Source organism: Styela clava, chromosome 9, assembly GCF_964204865.1.
Source record: "Styela clava chromosome 9, kaStyClav1.hap1.2, whole genome shotgun sequence".
In the NCBI taxonomy this organism is placed as follows: Eukaryota; Metazoa; Chordata; class Ascidiacea; order Stolidobranchia; family Styelidae; genus Styela; species Styela clava.
This window is the reverse complement of record NC_135258.1, coordinates 6498737-6521567: the sequence shown is the minus strand read 5'-3', so window position 1 is coordinate 6521567 and position 22831 is coordinate 6498737. Positions and strand designations below refer to the sequence as shown.

General features: G+C 35.3%; 1 protein-coding gene across 4 annotated transcripts in view; it reads left to right on the top strand.

The window, feature by feature from the left end:
- Positions 1-22251, top strand: part of LOC120338737 (slit homolog 1 protein-like) — an 87351-nt gene extending 65100 nt beyond the window's left edge. Inside the window, exons 10-38 of one of the 4 annotated variants that reach the window (XM_039406666.2) lie at positions 713-784; positions 1801-1872; positions 2078-2149; positions 2680-2751; positions 3104-3267; positions 4249-4399; positions 4580-4726; positions 6399-6470; positions 6853-6996; positions 7571-7588; positions 8068-8300; positions 8663-8807; positions 9384-9527; positions 9615-9686; positions 10087-10250; positions 11939-11983; positions 13174-13290; positions 13608-13707; positions 14188-14325; positions 14612-14722; positions 15347-15493; positions 15847-16015; positions 16319-16423; positions 16693-16836; positions 17143-17323; positions 17789-18007; positions 18442-18561; positions 19064-19201; positions 19779-22251. In XM_039406666.2, the coding sequence (XP_039262600.2) occupies positions 713-784; positions 1801-1872; positions 2078-2149; positions 2680-2751; positions 3104-3267; positions 4249-4399; positions 4580-4726; positions 6399-6470; positions 6853-6996; positions 7571-7588; positions 8068-8300; positions 8663-8807; positions 9384-9527; positions 9615-9686; positions 10087-10250; positions 11939-11983; positions 13174-13290; positions 13608-13707; positions 14188-14325; positions 14612-14722; positions 15347-15493; positions 15847-16015; positions 16319-16423; positions 16693-16836; positions 17143-17323; positions 17789-18007; positions 18442-18561; positions 19064-19201; positions 19779-20197 (3895 nt within the window). In that variant the 3' untranslated portion in view covers positions 20198-22251. The remainder of the gene's footprint in view (positions 1-712; positions 785-1800; positions 1873-2077; positions 2150-2679; positions 2752-3103; positions 3268-4248; positions 4400-4579; positions 4727-6398; positions 6471-6852; positions 6997-7570; positions 7589-8067; positions 8301-8662; positions 8808-9383; positions 9528-9614; positions 9687-10086; positions 10251-11938; positions 11984-13173; positions 13291-13607; positions 13708-14187; positions 14326-14611; positions 14723-15346; positions 15494-15846; positions 16016-16318; positions 16424-16692; positions 16837-17142; positions 17324-17788; positions 18008-18441; positions 18562-19063; positions 19202-19778) is intronic. The other 3 variants (XM_039406667.2, XM_039406668.2, XM_039406669.2) reach the window with 3 other exon arrangements.
- The last annotated feature ends 580 nt before the right edge of the window (positions 22252-22831 follow it).

The following is a 22831-nucleotide window of genomic DNA, read 5'->3' as shown; positions in this document are numbered from 1 at the left end:
TTATCGACTTCCCTTTTTCCCGAGATACATTTGAAAAGCCTAGTCTATTTACCGTAATGTTACATATGGGCAATCTCCCTCAGATTCTCAAAACAGTAATATAGCGGCATGTTTCCTTTTTCTTTTAATAAACTTGACCAATAGCGAAACTCCCAACGAGATCTTGCGCTCATTTTAGTATTCGAATGCGTCATTAAAAAAGTATGGCAAATATTATGCCTTCTTCGTCTACATAGTTTGGTTTTGTTTTCACATTCCACTTTTTGCTCGTTTTCCTAATTGATGACCAGTAGCCAGCCCCTTTGAATTCCATGATAGACTAATAAGGTCTTAATGGAAATTTGACCTGATTTTTCATGGGTGGTAACGTATGCAGTATGGATTAGTGGCCGGCTGAATAAGTGACCACCGGTTAGTTAAATAGGCGATGCCGACAATAATTTACTTCCATAAGTGACTCCGAGTTGCAATTTTCTCCATTTCTCTGAGAATAGAATAAAAATTCTTCTTTTATACATACAGATATATATTAAATCTATAAAAAGCATCAGACAATCAGCCCCTTTTATGTAGTCTTTACTGTGTATACAATTGGACATATCATCTGCCAAGTTGTCTTCCACCCATGGTAAAGTGGGGGGCATGGGATTTGAACGCGAGTTCTTCAACTTGCGACTTCATCCTAATTAACATTTACATTTCTATGTTGCAGTGATCTCAGCAACAACCTGATTTCAGAAGTATCGGAAGATTCGTTTCAGGGATTGAAACATCTCAATTCTTTGTAAGAAACTATTCCTTTTGTTATTGAGCATGTATATCCGTGAATAATGAGCACGAAAATATAGGCACTTTCAAATATGGTCGCAATATATAGTGCAGTGGTTATTGTGCAGTGGCCATTGCCGCGTATTGAATCATCGAAAATTCTTTCGCACTCTCTATAATTCACAATCGGCTATTTTAGACGAGTTTAATATTCATTTAGTTGTCAAAAAATTGAAACATAAAAACGAAGGTTTCGACTTTGCCGAAATATGAAACTATAACACTCCAAATAGTGTTACAATATCTCAACAAAGCTGATTTCCATCACAGTTTATCTAACCAATGTCTGTAACCTTTTCAATCAATGATTCGGAAAATCTAAATCGTTGTTTAGCGCACGCGCAACTTTGACCGTGGGAATTCGTTGTCCTATAAGTGCGTCAACATGAAACATTTAGCCTAAACGTTTTTTTGCGTAATAAATTCAATAATAAATTTTAGCAGTTTCCTATACTCATATTGCCGACAGTAATACACTATCGGAAAAACTATTATCCCGTGATTCGGATAATCTGAATTTTTTGTTTAGCGCACGCGTCACCTCGACCGTGGGAATTCGTTATGATATAAGTGCGTCAACATGAAAAGGGAAATATGATGGTTTCACGCATTAAAGTAATAATGTATTTCCGTATAATATATCAGATCCGTTGGTGTAACAAGAGTGGCAATCAGCGAATTCATGCTAGTTTTTGGTTTAGACGGCTACAGCAAATTAGTTGCGTTCGCGCGGCTGTCCAGCGTTATATTTGGCGAATCCAAAGCTTCATGAATATTTATTAAACGTATGTGAAGAAACGTCATGCTAATATAGATTACTTCGTGAAATATATACATTTTCTGAAAAGAAAGAGTACGTGTTGTTAGTGAGTTCGATAAAAAAAAGAGAACCTGTTTCTTCTACTGTTAAAAAGCGGTAGTCGTTTGATAGTTCTGTTATGTTGATACTAACGTATGGATATTTCGTAACAGGATCATGTATGAAAACAAGATCACCAGCCTTCCGAAGGGGATCTTTGCCGGACTAGGAAATCTTCAACTTCTGTAAGTCTTGCTATTTGGCTTTCAATAAAAAATCTCTAGTAATATTTTATTGTGCCGTGAACCTTATAATTGTAAAAATACCAGTGGGGAAAAGCGTTTTAGATTGTCAACTCTTTTATACTTCAAGACGTGTGCTCATCTGAATTGTATTCAACTCTTTTAATTATCTGTATTTTTTCAATTTAAATTTATAATTTCAATACAGGCTTTTGAACGCTAACAAGTTAAGCTGTCTTCGCCACGATACATTCGATGGACTTGTGTCACTGAAATTACTGTGAGTAGCGTGTTTATTTTACCGAGTGTGAATAGAAGTTTGAGTCACCTAGTTTTAGTAATAACAGTCACGAGGTTCTGAGACGAACGTTTCATCAAAATTTTTGTAATGAACCGGTTGAAATTTTTATTTTATACAATTTGTGGAGGCCATTATCCATCAGGAAAACGTACAGATTGTTTTTAATCGTGTCATTCTATTTGCCTCCGTATTCAGAAAAAAAATTAACCTGTCATACTGGTGATTCCTTGCTAATTTAGTTTCGAGTGACTCCGTGCTAAAGTAAACTTTATACGAAACAATATGACAATAATGGTACAGCATATGAAAAACTACCTTTTCTTATTTTTGCATTTGAAACGAATAACTAAATATTTCCATACCCGGCACGTACTGGTAACTGAACCAGAAGCCGTGGTTCGCCATGTGATTAGGCGCCTCTTGTCGGAGTGCCTCTTCACCAGAATGAATCCTATCCCATCTTCTATTTAATTAGATATCGCATAATATAATCAATTGCACATTTTCAGGTCACTCTACGACAACAAATTGCAAATTATTTCGAAAGGAACTTTCAGATCGCTGAAATCAATTCAGACCTTGTGAGTATAATGTTTCTATTCTTAGACGTAAATAACGTTTGAATGTTCCCCTCCATGTGGATTATCATTGACAGAAAAAGTCGTTTGATTTTCACCAAGTAACCCTTGATTGCTATCTACATGAATGCAACTTTGTAAGTTCTATTTTACTCCGAATTCGTCTTTTACGATGTCGTGAAATATTGAAACAAAAACGAATATAGTTGTTTGGATGAAGCTATGTAGCAAGATCATCTTGGTTCAGTTAATTCTAGATACGAAAATGTATGCCAGTCCAACGCATATGAATCTGATCTTTTAACATGGTAAGTTATGTGGATTAACAAATTATAAAACAATCTTCTTATTTCAGGCATCTGGCTCAGAATCCTTTTATTTGTGATTGCAATTTACGTTGGCTTGCTGACTATTTGCAAGACAATCCAGTTGAAACAAGTGGGGCAAGATGTGCTGCCCCGAGACGATTAGGAAACAAGAAAATTGCACATGTAAAAAGCAGACGATTTAAATGCGAAGGTTAGTATTAAACTTAACGAGATGACTTATACGTTGTTTATAGTCACTGCGTTGCTCACATAGCGCATTGTGTTTATGCGTTTTAATGACCATGCTTCGCGTGACGTCATATGATAGTGTTTCGTTTTCTTTCCGCTTCAAAAAAAATCTTCCTAGACTGGCATGAAATCACAAACTAGCCCTTGTATGCCACCGGACGGACACATATATTTGTTTTTATATTCCCAGATAAGCTTGTTTTGCCAAAAATATCATTTATGTACAAATCGCGAATAGTTTTTCGAAGTAGTCTACGGTCGGTAGCTCTTCCTGCTAATTGACGAATAACTGTATGGTGCACATATAAAACTTTGTACCAATAATAAAACAATGTAAAGCTATCAACAAATAAGAGAACGTATAACGGTAAAACACTATTCATATCCACGATGCCCACTTTAGTTTGTTATTTGTGTCGTGTCTATGTGCTTCAGTCTAACCATGTTGTAAGACCAGAATAATGGAGATCTGGTAACTATTTGACATGGTTGATTTGAGCACAGGGTCACGTGACTCAATCAACCCACTTTTTAACGCCTTTCATGAATTCGCGGTAACATACCATAGGTTTTGAGACCCTTCCGTTGCTAAATACCTTCTGTCAAGAATAATGTCAAATATAAGGTAAATAATAACTCATTGTGACGTTTGTACATACGGAATATAGTGATAAAATTCTTTTACGGATTTCCATAAAAATACGTTCATGACCGCCTATTTTGTACCGCCTATTCCACTCTAGTTCATCATTCACGTGAACTACTACATTATATATATCGATTAACAAACTATTTTGCATCTCTTTATTATGGCTTCTACTTATAACTGCATATCTAGGCATATATTTGCTTCTCTGCCTGTTTACCTACTGATGCGATTGCTATTTCTGTCACATAAGAAGCTGTTTTCAGTTCCCTCAAGTTTTCTGTTCCATACTTACAGAAGGCGACAACTTTCCGCCACCGTTCGCAGGAGAATGCAGCCCTGAAGCAGAATGTCCTGATAAATGCAGATGTGATGGGTCAGTCATCGACTGCTCGAGACAACAACTCACCGGAGTTCCTGACAACATTCCTCCTTATGCGACGGAATTGTAAGTTTCATTTGGTCGTTTAACTATATTAAACACTAGTTTTAAAAATAGCGAAACAACATTTTTTTTCGGTAGTTCAGCAGGAGAATTTAATCTTCATGACTTACTATATGTTTTTTGCATCATTAGGCATTTAATTTGTGATTCTGCAGAATTAATCAAGCTTCCTTCTTTCTTTAGGAATTTAGCTTTCAACGATATCGAAATTCTTGCAAGTTTGGATATTTTCAAAAAACTAACAAATTTGAAGAAAATCGATCTTTCTAACAACAAGCTGATGATAATTGAGGAAGGTGCTTTCAACGGAGCTTATAGTGTTCTAGAACTGTAAGTTTGTTTATGTATCCGAGTGTTTTTTTGCTTGTTCGCCCCGGACAATACACCTAGCAAACACCCACTGATATGTAGGAACCAATTGTGCTCTGAATCACCGTAATTTTTCCGACTCGACATATAGATTGCCCAATTACATATGGATAGATGAAAGTTAGCGGGGATAATGTGGAACCAAAATTGTCAAGCTATGGCGTCAGAACTGTCAAGCCTAACGCGCTAACCACTAGTCGCATGTATCACACATTTTATTCAACGGGAGAGCCACTGTTTGAAAATATACGTGGTCGTGCATACATGCCAATAATTATAACCTTCAACCCGCATGGGTCGTAGATTCAAGTTTTAATGTTGCCACATCTCTTTATTGGCTATTTTGATGAACGAAAAAGTCAACATTCAAAGAATACATTCCCATGTACGCATATCAATATTTAATCATATCTTCAACTCCATGGGTGGTAGATTCAACATACTAATGTCATCACCTTGTCCACAAATAGTTCATGTCCTTTATCACCTGAATGACCTTTAAAATAAATCGACCATGAATTCCAATTTGTCCTAAACCAACAAATCCGACCCAGAACTAGCCCGTCACGCTTGCGAGTGAAGTACCTACTCTTGCCTCCATATGAAATGTCAATATGATGCATGGATTACTGACAAGTTGTTTTGATATTTGTGGTATCGCGCATAAAGCAATTTCTTTCAAAATTGGACTTTTATGATATTCTGATCTATGGAATAGTTACTATCTTATGGTCTGAGTTTCAAGGATATTCCTGCTTTAGTTTTAATTTTAGATAATGCCTTTTGTTCATTATCAGTTTTAGCCGTTAGAACCAATACATTACAAAAATTCGATTATCTGACACCTGAAAATGTGTAATAAGCTAATTCGGTTGCATTGCTGTGTTATGTGAATGTTTTATAAAAAATAGATAAGTAACTGGATTAGAAAAAAAAACGTATTAAAATTGACTGATGTCGTCTCCACAATCTTTGGACGTGACTCAACACAACAGCCTATTTGACCTACTATAATATCACAACGGTTGACATTGTCACTTGACCTTAGCATTGGGCCACGGAAGTCAACATTCTTCTGATGAGTGTTTACCAATGCTCTTTATGCCCCCAAAGCGACACCAAAATCGCCTGCTTGGCCTCGTTCCAAATTGCCCATATGTAGAGAGGAATTCGTGATTGGATGGTCGTGGCCAGCCGACAGACAGTTTTTACCCGTGAGTCACCACCAAATATTTCTGTAAAGTTCTTATGTTTTCATGAGTTAATATTAGTTATTGTAACGATACTTGAACGCATGCCACCAACAATATAACGTTCTTGTGTACCAATGAGACCAAAGATAACCTATTTCAAATGAGTGTCAAAATATATTGCACCAGTACCGATCCAGGGGCCGGGAACTTTTAACTTTTATGTTTAGGTATAAAAACATTTTGCTTTGTCATTTTTAATAGTTAATCGAATTTTCCAGTCGACCGTGTTGTCCAAACGAGTGTTAAAGATATATTGCACTAATACCCCTGATCTATGTGCTTCCAACCTGCTCCGTCATTATCAGCAGCAAATCGAAGGCATATTTCTAAGCCCTAAACATCATTTCAAAAATATTTCTAATTAATAATTCTTATCCTAGGTGGATAAATGACAACGAACTCTCGGATATGAACGGCGGGATGTTTACGGGACTGAGAAATCTCAGAACATTGTAAATATATATACTGAAATATGCCAGCACTGGATTTTGTTTTAAACATAACAATTCATTTACATGAAAAGTAAAAAAGCAAAAAAATGACTCTGATGCAAATGGACTTTAGTTTTACTATTTAGTTAAAGAACAGATTTCAGTGCAAAAACGCGACTGAATTTTATGCGGATCAACTTTACAATTTTAATAGACATTCTGTACTTTCATCATATTACAAAAAATACAAAATAGATAATGAATATCTTAGAAAATAGGATAGTGTTACCATTAAAATAATCAACACGCGATTCTGTCAAATATTCTTCCTTCAGTAATTTGTAAATCTGATGACTTCCTGTCTTTTTTTGCTTTTTCACTTATTTATGACTTTGTATTACAGGATGGCTCGCAACAATCGACTTAAATGCATAAGCAATGCTACTTTTGCTGGTCTGTCAAGCATGACGCATCTTTCCTTATATGGAAACCAGATCACCAGCATCGTCGAAGGAGCTTTCGATTCCCTCACATCCCTGAATCTCCTGTAAGTTATTTGTTTTAATTCAAATTGTAATGTTTGTGGAGATAGAACATCGTGTATCGCAAATATTTTATGAAATATTTCCTAAATTCATGAAGCCTCCCGAGTTTGAATGAATATCAAGGTGGTGAATTAAATATTGTTGAATGAATCTCAAGTACAAAAAATATTGTTTCATTTATTCGATATATATTTTGTGCTTCTAGTAATACGATTTCATCTCTCAAATATACTCGTATGGAACATAGCTTCACTGAGGTAGTTTGGTCGAATTTCATAACAATTCAAATCACCCTTATATACTGTAGTTTTGGGTTGAAGTCCCATGTCGAGTCAGGAATTATTCGAATCTCTAGTCGAGTTAATCATTGTGTTAAGTCACATTGCCATTTAGACTAGACTCGGGGTAGATTCTCGAGCTATTTAAATAACTTTTGTCCCCTCGAGTCTTTGTGATAAATGTTGACTCGGTTTCGACTCGTTTCGAGTTAAATAACTCGAGCGTCCCCAAGATTGTGGCATTATAAAATCGACTATTTCTTATACAAAAATATATTCTTTTCCACGCTTTTAAAAGGGATTTGCAACATAAAGGGTGAGAGTTATTGAAACGTGCAATCTTGAGTTCTATTCGTGCTTTTTATTCTGCAACATCTTAAACTAACAAGTTAAATCTTTCTAAATTCAGCTTCTCGTGTTCTCTGTCCGTTCGTTTATCGTTTTGTCATCTTTATTTATTTGCAAACATTACAAAATATGAACAGAAGTTCATATGTATTTGAATTATGCAGACATTGGCTTATTTTGCAAATTTCTATATTTTTGCTATCACCATATCGACAGTATATTCTGTCATATTTCTTGGCAATGTATAATTATGATTATAGGATCATTTTCAATTTAGAAATGTGTTAATACAATTATACCAACCGCATATAAATTTCGAAGGCCTATGTTTTGATTTGAAAAAAGTGACAGCTCACAAATGCCTACATATTTTCAAGCATGCCAAACTATTGTTAAAACAAACTTAATTTTACTTAATTATTCACTGAAATATTACTCTTTCCTCAGAAACTTACTCTCCAATCCACTTATCTGCAACTGCCATATGTCATGGCTATCAGTCTGGCTTAGAACTGGAACCTTTTCATCTGGCAACCCTCGTTGTGCCGAACCTTCTTTCTTGCATGGCTTCCCAGTAGCAGATATCAATCCTCAGGACTTCCATTGCTCGACTGAAGAGAAATCACAGCCTCCTACATGCAAACCAGAAGTAAAATGTCCTGAAAGATGCTTATGTGAAGGTAAGGGAATACTATAACACAGATTATTATTGACCTTTTCCGAGGGATTTTATTAGACTTATGTGTTTCCGTATAGCAGTAGGTAGATTTTAACACAGTTGTACAAGACACATTGTGCTGAACAAATCACACATTTGGTCAGTAGATTCCCAATAGGCCTACGTCGGAGGAGGTCCTTCACATTCGCCAAGTTTTAAAGCGAAAAAATCCTCAACAATAAGTATGACAGTATAAGTGTTAGTACCTTCGAAATTAAAATTTGTCTACTTTGAATAAAATGGATTATCACGCTTATATTGTATACGCTGCTCATAAAAACGACCGTTCTTTGCACAATCCTATCTTTTGCGTCTTTGTTGCAGGTACCGTCGTCCGATGTATAAATGTAGGACTGACTGCAGTTCCAGTTGACGATATTCCTGAGACAGTTACCGAGCTTTACTTAAATCTCAATAAAATCAGACTCATTCCAACTTCAATAAAACGATTCACAAAACTTGAAAAACTGTAAGTGAACAATTTGACACTAAAAACGTAAGTTTTAACTGTCTTGAAGTAATTACTGATTTTGTAAGGAATGGTACCGATATTGTCGTTTAGTCCAGGGATGTGCAACCTTCAATACAAAGCGCCAGATACAAATAACTGGGTGAAACCGCGGGCCGCACCTTTATTAAACATGGGTACCAGATTAAACTGAATTAAAAACTTGTTTCATGGGTCGCACGCCATTCGAAATTTGCACTTTTTTGCGGACCGCACAATTTTATCTTGTTGGCCGCATTTGGCCCACAGGTTGCACTCCCATGGTTTAGTTTATGGACTGCTCACCCAATGCACTGCTTATTTTTCAAAATTTATGGAAAATTTTATAAATACACAAAATTAATTTTACAGTTTCAGGGTTTAAATTTATTTAGAACGGACTGGACGCCTCTTTGAAAATGACTCAATTTGTCTTTTTATTAAATTATATGAAGAAAATATTCATAGTGCATTTGGACAATTATAAGTAACTGATTTTTTTTTATATATACTTATATTTTTTCTCCTGTCTGACCATCCTCCTATTTATATTTTTAGTGATCTGAGCAACAACCTGATCGCCACTCTCCAAGACAACATCTTTGCAAACTTCACTCGTTTGTCAACTCTACTTCTTGCTTACAATAAACTGAGATGTCTTCCACCGAGAGGATTTTCTGGTCTAAAGAATCTAAGAATTTTGTAAGTGTTTATAAACTAATCCCAATATTTATTTTTGTTTAAATTTTGCAGTTTTATGATGTAATAATGTCTACTATGATTTCACAGGAGTCTCCATAGCAACGAAATATCAACCGTACAACATGGAACTTTCGACGACTTGATCGCACTCTCTCACGCGTGAGTGAAATTTTGTAATTTTGCAAAATATTCAATAGCTATTACAATATATATTTTTCTTAGTTTTACATTGAATCAAATAACGGAAATAGATAATGTGGTCATTTAATATTACCAGCGTAAACATACGATGAACATAGAATCTGAGGTTTCAAATTGAACCTAGGGAAACTTTTTTCGCGAATCGTGGTTCTTCGCGCGGTTATCCTGTCCCTTCGGGCAAAAGATTGATTTTTTAAAATTGTTCTCGTTTTTTTTTCATTGTGCTCGATTGCCGGAATTGCTAACAAAAAACCATTCAATTTTTTATTTGATTTACTATGTTGATATTTTTAAAAATTGTATATAAAAGTTTAGTTTCTTCAAAATTAAATTTTGACAAACATTCATTACTTTTCAGTGGTTTCGGATCGAACCCTTGGTATTGCGATTGTAACCTCGCCTGGTTCAATGAATGGATCAATAAGGATTACCTGGAACCTGGCATCGCTCAATGTTCCGGACCTTCAGCTGTGGCCGGGAGGGTTTTATTGACAACTCCAATCGCAAGCTTCGTCTGCAACGGTAATATTTTGGTATTATATTATGTAATCTACCGTTTTTGTTGGTTGATTCAATTGTAAAGTTGACACGCGGTTATACCGGGTATAAAGAATTTTCACAGCACACAATTATATTAGGACAGACCTAAATTAATCGCAGTAATAAATTACTGTAGAAAGGTAGCATTCCTCTTTTCTCAGATCCCTGAGTCACACAAAGTAGTAACATGGCCTCACGTGTTTTTCTTCAATTATTGTAAAGAGCGGATCCTGGTATTTGAGCGTTTAGCTTAATCGGGAATATTATTTAGATTCTAGTATAGTGAACTACGCAGGATGAAAACGATGGGCACAACGATTCAATTTCAACTGAAAGCAACAACTTTATATAATTTGACCTCAATTCAAACAAAATTTAAGCTTGCGTGCGTTGTAGCTATTCAAGGTTTATGAGCAATAATAATCTTTTTAGTATTAGTATTATTAGTGCCTAGTTTGTTAAGCTATCAGAAAACGTATTAGTAAATATAAAAATACTTTTAATTTCAGTTCAAATGTTTTTGCATGCTGCCTTATTTATATATTTGCATGCATTATATGTATATTATGAGGCATGGTTCTATTATTTAGCTTATGGATAGTAGGAATCTATATGTACACATACATTAAGGTGTATCTTATTCAAAAAAAAAATCATTTTTCACTGGAGAATAAGATTGGAATTGTCTGAAATTGTCTGCTGGAAGCAACCCGTGAAACTTGAAAGTAGTTGAACTACGTTGATTTTCCAAAAGTTTTGATAAAAGAATACAAGTTAATTAAAACAGAAAGGTTATTACTGTTCAAAATACTGGCAACCAGTGTTGTATTTACGTAAAATAGCCCACATGACAAAGATGCCGTCTTGATCGTTGACTGACAATTTCTAATTATTGTTGTTGAATTGATATTGACGTGTGCGGTATGATTTATATAAAAACACTAATTCTAATTTGAAATTATTTTATTGAAACATTTTACGATTATAACTTTTACCCTTTTCTAAACGGCGCCCATGGCATGTGTCATTTCTGCTATACCCTAGATACGCCACTGCTGGCAACATTGACGATTCCTGATCTTTCCAGTGATATTATTGTTTCTAATTTCTCACATCACATAATCATTGTCACTAGTTAGATAGAACATGCTGTTTAATAATATTTGCTCATTCGCGAAAACCATAAGTGGGAAAACAATGTGCCTCTTTTGCTATTTAAGTATTTTTTGCTTCAGTTTTAATTTTGCAAATAAAGGGGGAATGAAATGGAACATTTGAAAACCATGAGCGCGATTTTGTGTCACAAAAAATGAATAAAAATAACCTTTTTACGCTTGAAAAATGAATTGTTTGCTGAAGTTGAACACCATTTTCGCGCTCTTGGTTTTCGCGGCACCGACTTTACTCGAGCTATAAATGCAGAAATTTTGATGGTTCCAAGATTTAGAATACGATTTCTGCATTTATGTTTGAGTATGTCTTAATGTTGTAAACGATGTCGAAATAAAGGTACAGTTCATAAATGAATCGATAAAAAAACGAGAAAAAAAACACACTTAAACTTCCGGGTTTATGTCCGGTGTGGTATTATCTTGGTTTGATGTCACTAATATGACGCTTGACCTTTTCTTCGACATTGGTTTGTAAATGTGGGCATTGTTCCGTTTCAGACCTTCCTTTGAGCAAGTGCAAACGTCGAAAATCTCGGCGACGAGGTAAAATGCTTAAATTCAGCTCGGTTTTGATTTAACTCAAATAATCACCTGCTTCCGTGCTTTTTCTGATTAAAACAAATATTAGTAATAATATTAAAAAATTAAATGCAGTTACAGAGCAATTCAATGAAGTTTAGACATATTTTAATCGTCAAATGGTCGTTAAAATTGTTATCAAAATTGCCCTGGCTCTTCACCAGAAAAGCAATTTGAGCTTTATCGTATTTGTTCTTTCGTATACAGTTTTGGGGGTACTCCCGTAGTGTATATACAAGGTTAGGGTTAGGCCATAATTTTATTCAAATTTGCCCGTATTTTAGTTCCATTACGAGTTCGGGGACTGTATGTGTTAGCCAAGTGAATATACCCTCTGCCCATAGGATTCAGTCCCTTTACACAACTTGATGTAAAGTAGACGAACAAAATTAGTTACCTCCATATTGGTACACACATTTGGGTATACAATTGTTTTTAGAAGAATAGACAAATAGGTTCAGGAGTTTAATAGATTTAAGTGCTGCATGTGCTGTTGCATGCTAGCTTTCATTAATATTTAATCCATGAAAAATTTTATGCATGTAACTTTTATTTTGGTATTTCGCATGTATATCGTGTGTCGTAGTTTTCCATTGAATTTGATCGTTTTGTGGTGTGTTCTGTAATTTTTATATTCATTTTTTCATGGTGCCATTGAGAGAATTTGCAAATCGAAAACGAATGCCGATTTCAATTGGGAATCAATGCATATAATCATTTAGTTTAAGCCTCAAACATTGCTGGAAATCGCCTTCGCATATCTCGATGTTATTACATTTTTTGCCGTCAAATGGAACTTCTGAAAACATTGGTTTAAAATGAAAATACAGTTATTGTCAGTTGCAATATTTTCGTTGAGATTTGTAGCAAAGTACTGGCTTGCTTTTAATTTCTTTTCTGCGATATAAACCATTTCACTAAAGCTTTGTGTAATAGAAATACGCTGAAAGCAAATTCGCTCAGATTAGTAAAAATAAATTTGCAATCGCCGTATATATAGTAGCCTAACGTGTTATAATATTTTTGCATGACAAAAAAATTTTCACGTTTTTTGTTAAATTTCTGTTGAATAATACAAAATATGCAACATTTTACGCTATTACTTTATTACACCAAAACTTCGCACATATTCATACTATTCTTTTTTCTTCTAGGACCCCTCAGCATTCCGATTGCATCAAAGTGTGACCCATGCCTTTCAACTCCATGCCTTCATGACGGAACTTGTCGCTTACATCCCGTCGAGTATTACCAATGTATCTGTCCGTCAGGTAAACTAAAAATTAATAATCGAATTTTTTTTTCAATCTTATTTAAATAATACTTTAAAATGAGTTACTTGCGATATATTATACACATACTAAAATAATGATGTTCATAACAAAATCTTTTATTACAATTCAAAATTACAATTCATAGTCAGTTGTTATTCCGCTCAAGTCCACAATATAAATAAAATTTCTGAAAAACCTGGGAGATTATAAAGCGAACAGAACCTAGTATAGCATTGCGCGGGTGAAATTTCTTTCACGATTATGAATTATTATACTAACGATATATTATTTACGGAGCATTTTCTTTTACTCAGGTTTCAAAGGCAAACATTGTGAAATGCCTGTGAACGCTTGTAATTTACACCCGTGCAGAAACGGAGCAACATGCACTGGAAGAGATGAAATTTCTTACACGTATGTACCAGTAGTATGACCAGTACAAATTAAAAATCGTCCCTGTGGCCTAATTTTCATTTTTTATTCAATTTTATTAATGTTTCATTAAACGAAGCGTATGGTTAACAGATTTTGAAATTATTGATCTAATATTTTTCAACTTGACTTGAAGTTGCTTACGTATGGCTTCCGAGCGTCGGTATACATTTTCAATAAAATTTCTGGAAATAGCATAGTACATAGTTCTCATCGAAAAGTTAAGATCACGGGTGTGAACTGTGGACATAACGAGTATTCCAATTCCTCTATTTCACTCAGAGTGCTAAACATTTTGACCGCTTACGTCCCCAATTTCGCACTATAGTTTCAATTTTCAAGAACCTTGCTTTGAGCTAAGAGATACAAAGCTTTTTGCCAATTCCATGTAAAGCATGTACCCGTATATTTGAAAATTGCGCTGCAAAAAGATGAACGACCGCCTATTTTTTTTTATTCCAGATGTACCTGCCCACCAGGATTCTCAGGCTACGATTGTGAAATCAACATAGATGACTGTAAAATGCGCCCATGTAGACCGGATAATGCGACTTGTATTGATGGAATAAATACTTACACCTGCAAATGCCCGCCGGGATGGTAAGATTGCCCATAGCATTTGTGGATTTAATGTTGTTTCAATTATTTTTTTTTACGATTTTCACTCAGAAAAGCACTGTGAGAACAAGAATAATGGTGTTGTCCATGTTCAACTTTGTTCTTTAAAACTTGTTAATGTGTTGGGTAGAATGTGTCAAAAGTTTACATAAGTAATACGTTTATAAAGTATCCATTTTTACTTTACTAACAATGGATCGTAAAATTGAAGACAAAAGATATAGTTCCCGCTGGCTATTACTTAGCTCATACTTTATATTTTCATCAGGTCTGGAGATTTCTGTCACATAGAAATAGAAGATCCATGCTCGGAAAATCCTTGCATGAATGAGGGACAATGCTTCCCTAGCCTTGCATCTGATGGTCAAGTAGAATTCAGGTATATGATTTTGTTTTAAATTTCGCATTTTATAACTTTTGGTACCAAGAATGCTATGTGTGAGCATCAACTAATATGTGACTGGGGATGATATCTCTAGATATCGCTAGATTTTAGTGGATGCCGGTATAGGGCATTGTTCGAAGCGACAGACCTGAATAATATGAAAAATGAACAAAAAGTTAATCGCTTTCAAGAACTTGAAAATCTCATGACTGAAAGCAGTCTTTTAGTCTAGTCAAACACAGATCGATATTACAAATTATTAAGGTTTTCATATGACGCTTATTGCAAGCCTCATAATTTGGATTGTATCACCAAAGTGCTCGCTTTTCATTTACGTATGCTTATATAATTATAAGAAATCTTTTTGTAGTTATGTCTGATTGTTTGCCAGGTGTGAATCCTGATATTCCATGAGAATATTCCAACAAGAAAGAAAAATATTACTTTATTTACAAAACCCTTGCAGCTTATGACTAAAAACGCCTCTTGCATACTTATTATTACTACAAATTCGTAAGATCTAATGCGGAATGCACTATCGAAATGCTTTTTAAATCACATACAGTTTCGTCAACATAACAAATCTTTCTATATTTACCATTTGTTATTAATTTTCAGGTGTGAATGCAAAATCGGTTTTAGAGGATTAAACTGTTCCGAAGAATGGGATCCTTGTCTTGATCATAAATGTGAAAACGAAGCACAATGCGTTATGGATGGATCGAATGGTGCCGGATATAGATGCGAATGTTCACGCGGATATCGGTGAGGTTTCAGATTTATATTACAAAAACCGCCAACAACAATAACGTCCACAAGAATGTACTGAAATGACACATATGTACACTTCGTGTAGAAAAAATGAACCTCGATACTAAAAACTGAATATGGACCTCCTGAAGTATGCGCACCAAGATGGCGCACAACCTTAACTAAGGTTGTGTATCAGGTTAGGGTTCAGGTTATGCGACAATATTATACATTGAAGGGGCGACGAACCGTGGTCAAAAATCAGAGAAATAAGAAAGTCAAAATATATTATGCAAAGTAGCAACAGGTTAAAACATGCATGAACTGGATGTAAACGTATAATTTTTATCTATTTCATTCCCTTCTAGTGGTCAATATTGCGAATTCATTGACGGCCATACCGCGTTGATCCAGCAGGACGATCCGTGCATCGGCAATGATTGCGAAAACGGAGCTCAATGTTATGTTGAACCTGGTCGAGCTTCGGACTTCACCTGTCGCTGCTTGCCAGGTTATACTGGAAATAAATGTCAAATGGTGAGACTGAGGCACTTTTTGTTAAATCAATTGTAATATCAAGTGGTAATCAACCGTAAATTCTAAGTAAAGTTCTTATAACGTACTAAAGGCGAGGCTGTTGGGTAATGAGACAACGCGTCACTTGCAAGCAATTCAAGTCCATGCATCTGAAACAAACAACTGGCTAACTAATCCCATTTCCAACATGGACTGTTAACCGGACGAGAGGTCGTGGCTTGCCGTCTTCGCGGCTTTTCTCTCCCCAAGATAAATATGTAAATCCTATGATGCAAACACACTAGCTAATTCTTGTTTTTCCAGTTGACTGGTGTGAGTTTCCTCCGCAATGGAAGTTATGCTGAGCTTCATAAAGCTGTTGAAGATCAAGAATATCTGCAAATTACTGTAGAAATCGCTACCAAGGAGGTAAGCTTTCAAATGCAAACATCGGTATTCGAATTATTTTCTGTCAAATTAACTAAACAATAATTTGCCAAAAGTACATTGAATGCCAATCATTATGATTGGCATATAAATTTGAGAATTCGGTATCAGCACATATATATATATACATATCTCATAGTTCATAAAAATTTGTACATCTGAAATTTACGTCTACCATTGCGATGCATTTGTATGTAAAATATAAACTGAACTTGTATATAAACTTGTATTATTCAATTGCTTATTTTCAGCTAAACGGAGTCATCTTGTACGCCGGAGAATCGAGTCAACATATCACGATTGAATTATTCGCTGGCCATGTACGATTCAGTTATGATGGAATCAATTCAGCAATTTATAGCGAAGAAATCATAAACGACGAAGAATTCCACGTGGTATGATATACATAGTGAAGATATAGTGTGTCCATGAAGTCTTAAATAATTTTAAAATTGCAAAGAGAATTTATCGATACCATATATTCTGTATTGTTTTGGCCCTCACAGATGTACTTAAGTATGAAGTAAAAATACTTAAACAATTACTCATTAGAAAACAAGAAATCTGGTTAGAATATATTGGGAACTAACTTCATAACAAAATTGAAATTGTAAAGTGGGCACATAGATATTATATTAAACCGAGGCTACTACTGAAAAATTTTATTCTATATTTCCAATGCATTGTTTTCTCTCGACCAGATTCGACTTGACATCCGTACAGCCAGTGTTACAATGGTGATAGATGACTCTCGCAACTACGAAGCCGTCAGTAAGAAGATCGTCAGCACAGCACTGCCCTTGTACGTCGGAGGAATTCCTGCCAATGTGTTGTCCAATGCTCGCAGAAGTTGGCATATAAGAAACACTACTAGTTTTGTTGGTGAGTACCGCACTTTTGTTTTAGGTGAGCATAGAACAGTTTGAGTGATAGAACACTTTAACAAAGTCTAAGCGTTGAAGATTTAATATCACGCACCCAGTCCCTTTTGATAAATCGGATCTTTATACGAATTTCTTTATTTATCTTTATACGAACAACGGATCTTTATACGAGTTTCATTCCGAGTAAGGTTGTATATAAGGAACTGCTAACTTGCCTACATAGGTGATTCCGACGCTTTTATGACTGGGTCATTGCTGGTCCAGTGATCTAATCGTATTTAAAAATTGTATAATATTTCATTTCAAGCTCAAAAGTAACATTTCTTAGACGAAACATAAATAACAGTCTTGATTAATTACGGTGCACGTGTCTATGTCGTGTCCAAACGAAGATAGTTGTTTGACTTATAATATTTAATAAAAAATATCAAGTAAATTTAACTAGAAATCGATGTTTACACAGGTTGCCTCCGTAACCTCAACATCGATGGTGAACCAGTTGATTTCTTCACTGCTAGTCAAGCAGGGTTTAGCGATCTCTTCCAACAGGACACTGGCGTTCGTCCCGGATGTTCCAGAGATGGCTTGGTGTCGACATGTAGCGATTTGACCTGCAAATTCGGTGAATGTGTCGCCAATGAAAATGGAGGATCTCAATGCAGTTGTATGGAAGGATATTCAGGTTGGTTATGTTCGAATGTCTCTCCGTATAGAGACTTGCTCTATATTTTTGACGCCCGGTATTTTGATCATGCTCTTTCAAAGTCAAGTTAAAAACAAACTGGTACCGCCCGTTTGGAAGCTTGGTATAAAGCGAGTCGTGAGGGAAAAAAGAAAAATTTCGAAATTAAATTTCTTTCTGCTTTATTCAACAGCGACCCTCCTATTTTTTCGTATTATATCACAGAAGCAGTTATTCATTTCTCACTTATTGCCTGTCATCATGTGCAATGTCGTCGCTATGTACCTTGAAAGTGTCAACTCACAAATAAGAAGTTAAAGATTTTTTTTTATCCTTATGATTTTGGTTTTGAGCGATCTATTCTAATTCGAAATTCTAATATCAACTCGTTCCAGTATTTTCAAGATTTACCATAACAATGTATATTTGTACAGGCATATACTGCGATATTGAAGACTCAGAACCAACAGCTTGTTCGGGAAATCGATGCCAACACGGAATGTGTGTGGTGAACGGTGAAAATGCGAGTTCATATGTCTGCGAATGTGATGCAGGTAAAAAACATTCATCAAATATTCAAATTCGCTTCAAATGCTGAGCCGTTGAAACAATGCTGATAGTTATGCAAATTTTTGATATCACAAGACAACTTTATTTTTTGGGCTTATTGCCTAGCTGTGGTGCAAATACATATTAGATCACAGGTCTTACCTAATATTACAAATTTAATTATTTTAAAAATCTAGTATTTCTTCTTTGGTAAATTACACTGGTCTATCAGTCCTCTTTCCACTTGCAGTCAACGGACCCTACTTTAATCAAACTCATCAAAATGAATTCTCAACAAAAAATAACTCAATATATGATGAACCTAATATATATATATATTAGATAGCAGAATTTCCTGGAAAGCAATTACAAAATTTTCAAAACGCAGACTAAAGTCGGGTAGAATTTGGGAAGGCATATGTGCCTTCCTGATAAAATTTTAATGAATAATTGTTAATCAGGAAAAGTGAGGTGACAAGAGACAAATCAAAATTTGATCTTTTGTAGGTTACGGCGGAGAATTCTGTGAAATCAGAGACTTTTGCGCAGGTGTTGATTGTGGCGACCATGGAACATGTGTCCCTCATTCATCCGGACACACTTGCAAATGTAGGATGGGATACAGCGGAAGGAATTGCGCAAGCCGTGAGTTGGATTCTATATATTTGTATTAACAATAGTATAGTCTAAATAAATTTTTTTTTAATTCCTCTTTCACGCTATTCAATCGTTGATTACTTCTACAATTGCAGCATTATGTACTCTATCGACAATGTATTTATTTTCGGTAAACGGCAAGAAGAATTGTTATATTCTGCAGCCAGAAATGCACAAGGAATGCCTTCATAAAATAGGAAATCGATTTAAATAAAAAAAATTACCGACTTCTTAGTGATTAACCATTTTTCCATTAGATTTCCATAAAATTTATGGCGCACCAGAAGTGTGTGTTCTAATATCGAGGGAACTAATTTTGTTCGCCTACTTTACATCAAGTTGTATAAAGGGACTGAAACCTATGAGAAGGGGGTATATCTTGGCTAACACAGACTGCCCCCGAACTCGTAATAGAACTAAAATAGGGAAAATCGGAATAAAATTATGGCCTAACCTTATCCTGGTACACATACTACGGGAGTATCAAATTTATTTTATATGTTTCGTCTTGTGACATATTCGACAATTCCTGGTTTTATCATGCTAACATATTTCATCTTCCCAGGTATCCGAAGATGCAGTGGAACAAAGACCAGACAATTTGTCCAGATTACAGTCGCAAGATCTTCTTCAGATGAATCACCGACTACGTCATCAGATATGACGTTATCATCATCCGACACAATGTTGTGCAAGAGCAACAAACGAATCACAAATCTTGTGTGCGATTCATCATCATGCACACGTATTAGTCGACGCACTGCAAGAAGACGCGCGAGAGGATCAGAAAGTGGTCACTTTCGTGCGACAACGTTGCGTGGTTTAGGAGCAATTCTCAATGAAGAGCCACCAGCCCCAACCTGTTGCGCTCCCCTGCGACAGAAGCGAAAAAATATAGAACTTTTATGTGAAGATGGCACCCGTATTACGCAGCAGGTCACAAAAGTTCAAAGCTGTGGTTGTCAAACTTGTGGACAAGAATAAACTAAATTAAACTGGAACAATCCAGTTATAACCGGTCGGTTCCAGTATATTCAGTCAATCTAACTGCCATAAATAAGACTTTACAAATTTTGTAAGGAGGCAGAGAACCGGGTCACTGCACGCCAGGACACACAACAAAAAAGTTTGGCTGAAATACCAGCGCGAACGAAATTTATTTGATACCACAAACAAGTTATAGCTACATAGCCAGTTTAAAAACAAATCTTTCAAATTAATGAAGGCCCTAATTTACTTGAACTTTGAATATTATTGTTTCAGTCAGGGCTGTTTAAGCGACTCCGATCACCTCCTGATTGATAGAAATTTCGACTCCGACTCCAGATCCAATAAAAATCAAATTTGAATAGTAGAATCTTTGTTCGTTTTAATAGGTTGTGGAGAACGCTTAGTAAATAAACTTTTTTAATGCTGTGGAATAATTTGTCTTCGATTATTCAAATTAAGAGTGTGAAATTCTAACTCCCCGCCAATGAAAACTTATTATCTTGCCCATGGGTGTAGCCATGAATTTTCTAAGGGAGGGGGGTTTTCAAATTTCTAATTGTCAAGTTAGAACTAACAGCTATCTAGAGGTTTCAAGGGTATTTAGGGTCCAAAATGTGTTGTGTCCCCTAACTACCACCCCCTGACCCCTGAAGTTTGAATAGTTAAAAATACCAATCAAACTTCAATGAACTCAACTCCGCAGCTCTCGGCGATTCAGTCCGTTGCTTCTTTTATTTTCGTTTATTTTTTCATCTTCTCCGGTATTGAGGTTGCCAGTAGTTTTATTAAATCCTGACAAGTGTACAACGCACAGTAAATGTATCGTTATTAGCTCGTGATTGTGTATTTCATGAGACGAGCTTTATCTGTGAGTTGAAAATTTCTGCGATTTGAATTTTTTATAATTTTTTTATTTTTAGTTGCTGATTTATAAATATACAATTTTACCAATTTTTACGAGGCCCAACCAGTAATATACAACAGATAACTCCTGTAATTATATCCAGCTATGTTATAACAAGATCAAAGCAAACAAAATACTTCCATTTATCAATAAGAAAACAGTGGCAAACCCCAAATTTTGTTTTATACGACTATATGTATATTTTACCTTTTCAATAAAGAACAGGACTGAAGTAAACCAAATTTCATAGTAGGATTCGTTTTTACATGAACTGGCAAACGCCGCATTTGTTTTGTAGTGCTAGACATACATATTAACTTCCTAAAGGAATTTTGTGCTCGTTATAAACAAGTAATATTTTCTTTATCCTCTACTGGATTTTATGTCATTAAAAAGACTCGATATGAGTTGAATGCTTTTATTTTTTTTCTCTATTTAAATGTTTATATAAATATTATTATCATTTCCTAAACGTTGCCTGCCTGCAGTCAACATTGTAGTCGTTATTGGTCGCAGATAAGAACAAACGCCATTTCTGATGTCTATTACGTAGTTCTGGTCATTTTAAATCTAATTATGACACCTTAATTCACTCATTGAACGTTACATTTTAATCTCATTGATATTGTTTACATCACATAGGTTCCATTGTTTCGTGATATAAGCTTTCTGATTTCATAGTGAAAGATGTTGTTAATTGTAATTGTGACGACATAAGTTACGTAAAGTAGATCCACCACCGACAACAGACCTCGCGTTCTATGTTAGTTTTAAACACACACAACCTTCTGCTTTTATTTGAGCATTTTAGTGAATATAGCGCCCTCCAATACGACGTGGATGTCCAACACCATTGTAAAAATGACGCACATTGCGTCATCAGTATACGTCATCTCATACCTTCGTATTTTACCATCACTGACTGGATAATTCTCATACATATACCAGTCATTAGCAGACTATACTTTGTTTTCTCAAAATCTAGGAGAGAGTTTGATAATTCTCACTCATTATATTTTGATTCTTCTATTTTGGTGAAATGTGAAGTAATCTTTCATATGTTGAACTATAACTCCATGTCAAGCGTTTTATTTACTTTGTTTTTATATGAGAAATAAAATAAAAATCAACAAAAGTTTTGTCACATCGTTGCATTATCGCATTATTGAAAAAACTTCAGTCGCAGTCGGAATTATATTCTAAAACTTCGATAGTCGATACCTCTTGTCTCACTAATAGCCCAAGTCAGGGTGATCCCAATTGCGGGCAGCATGCGGCCCACCGACACAGTCCGTGCGTACGTAGAACAGTTATAGCATACACTACTAAAGGCAAATATTTGGATTTATTAGCAGAACAAATATAACTTATTTTTAAACTATTCCAACTGGAAATAGTTCTTTTCTAATCCCGATGTCGAGTTTGATGTTTATTTATTAAAATCGCGAAATTTCATTGTTGTATCTATAACCGTCAAGACAGTGCCTATATCAGAATGACGTCCAGTGACGAACCGCAGAGCTTACTTAATGCCGTGCGATCCAGTTTTTTCATCTGGGTCTGAGGTCCCAACTTGTTTTTCGACGGTAGCACTAGGCCTGCTTACGCTACAAGTGATACATTTTTTCCAATATAACAATTCATCATACAATGATTGTAGAAAAATGGTGAAGTATACCGTGAGGAAGCGTCCTTAGTTACAAAAACGGTAAACCACAGCGTCT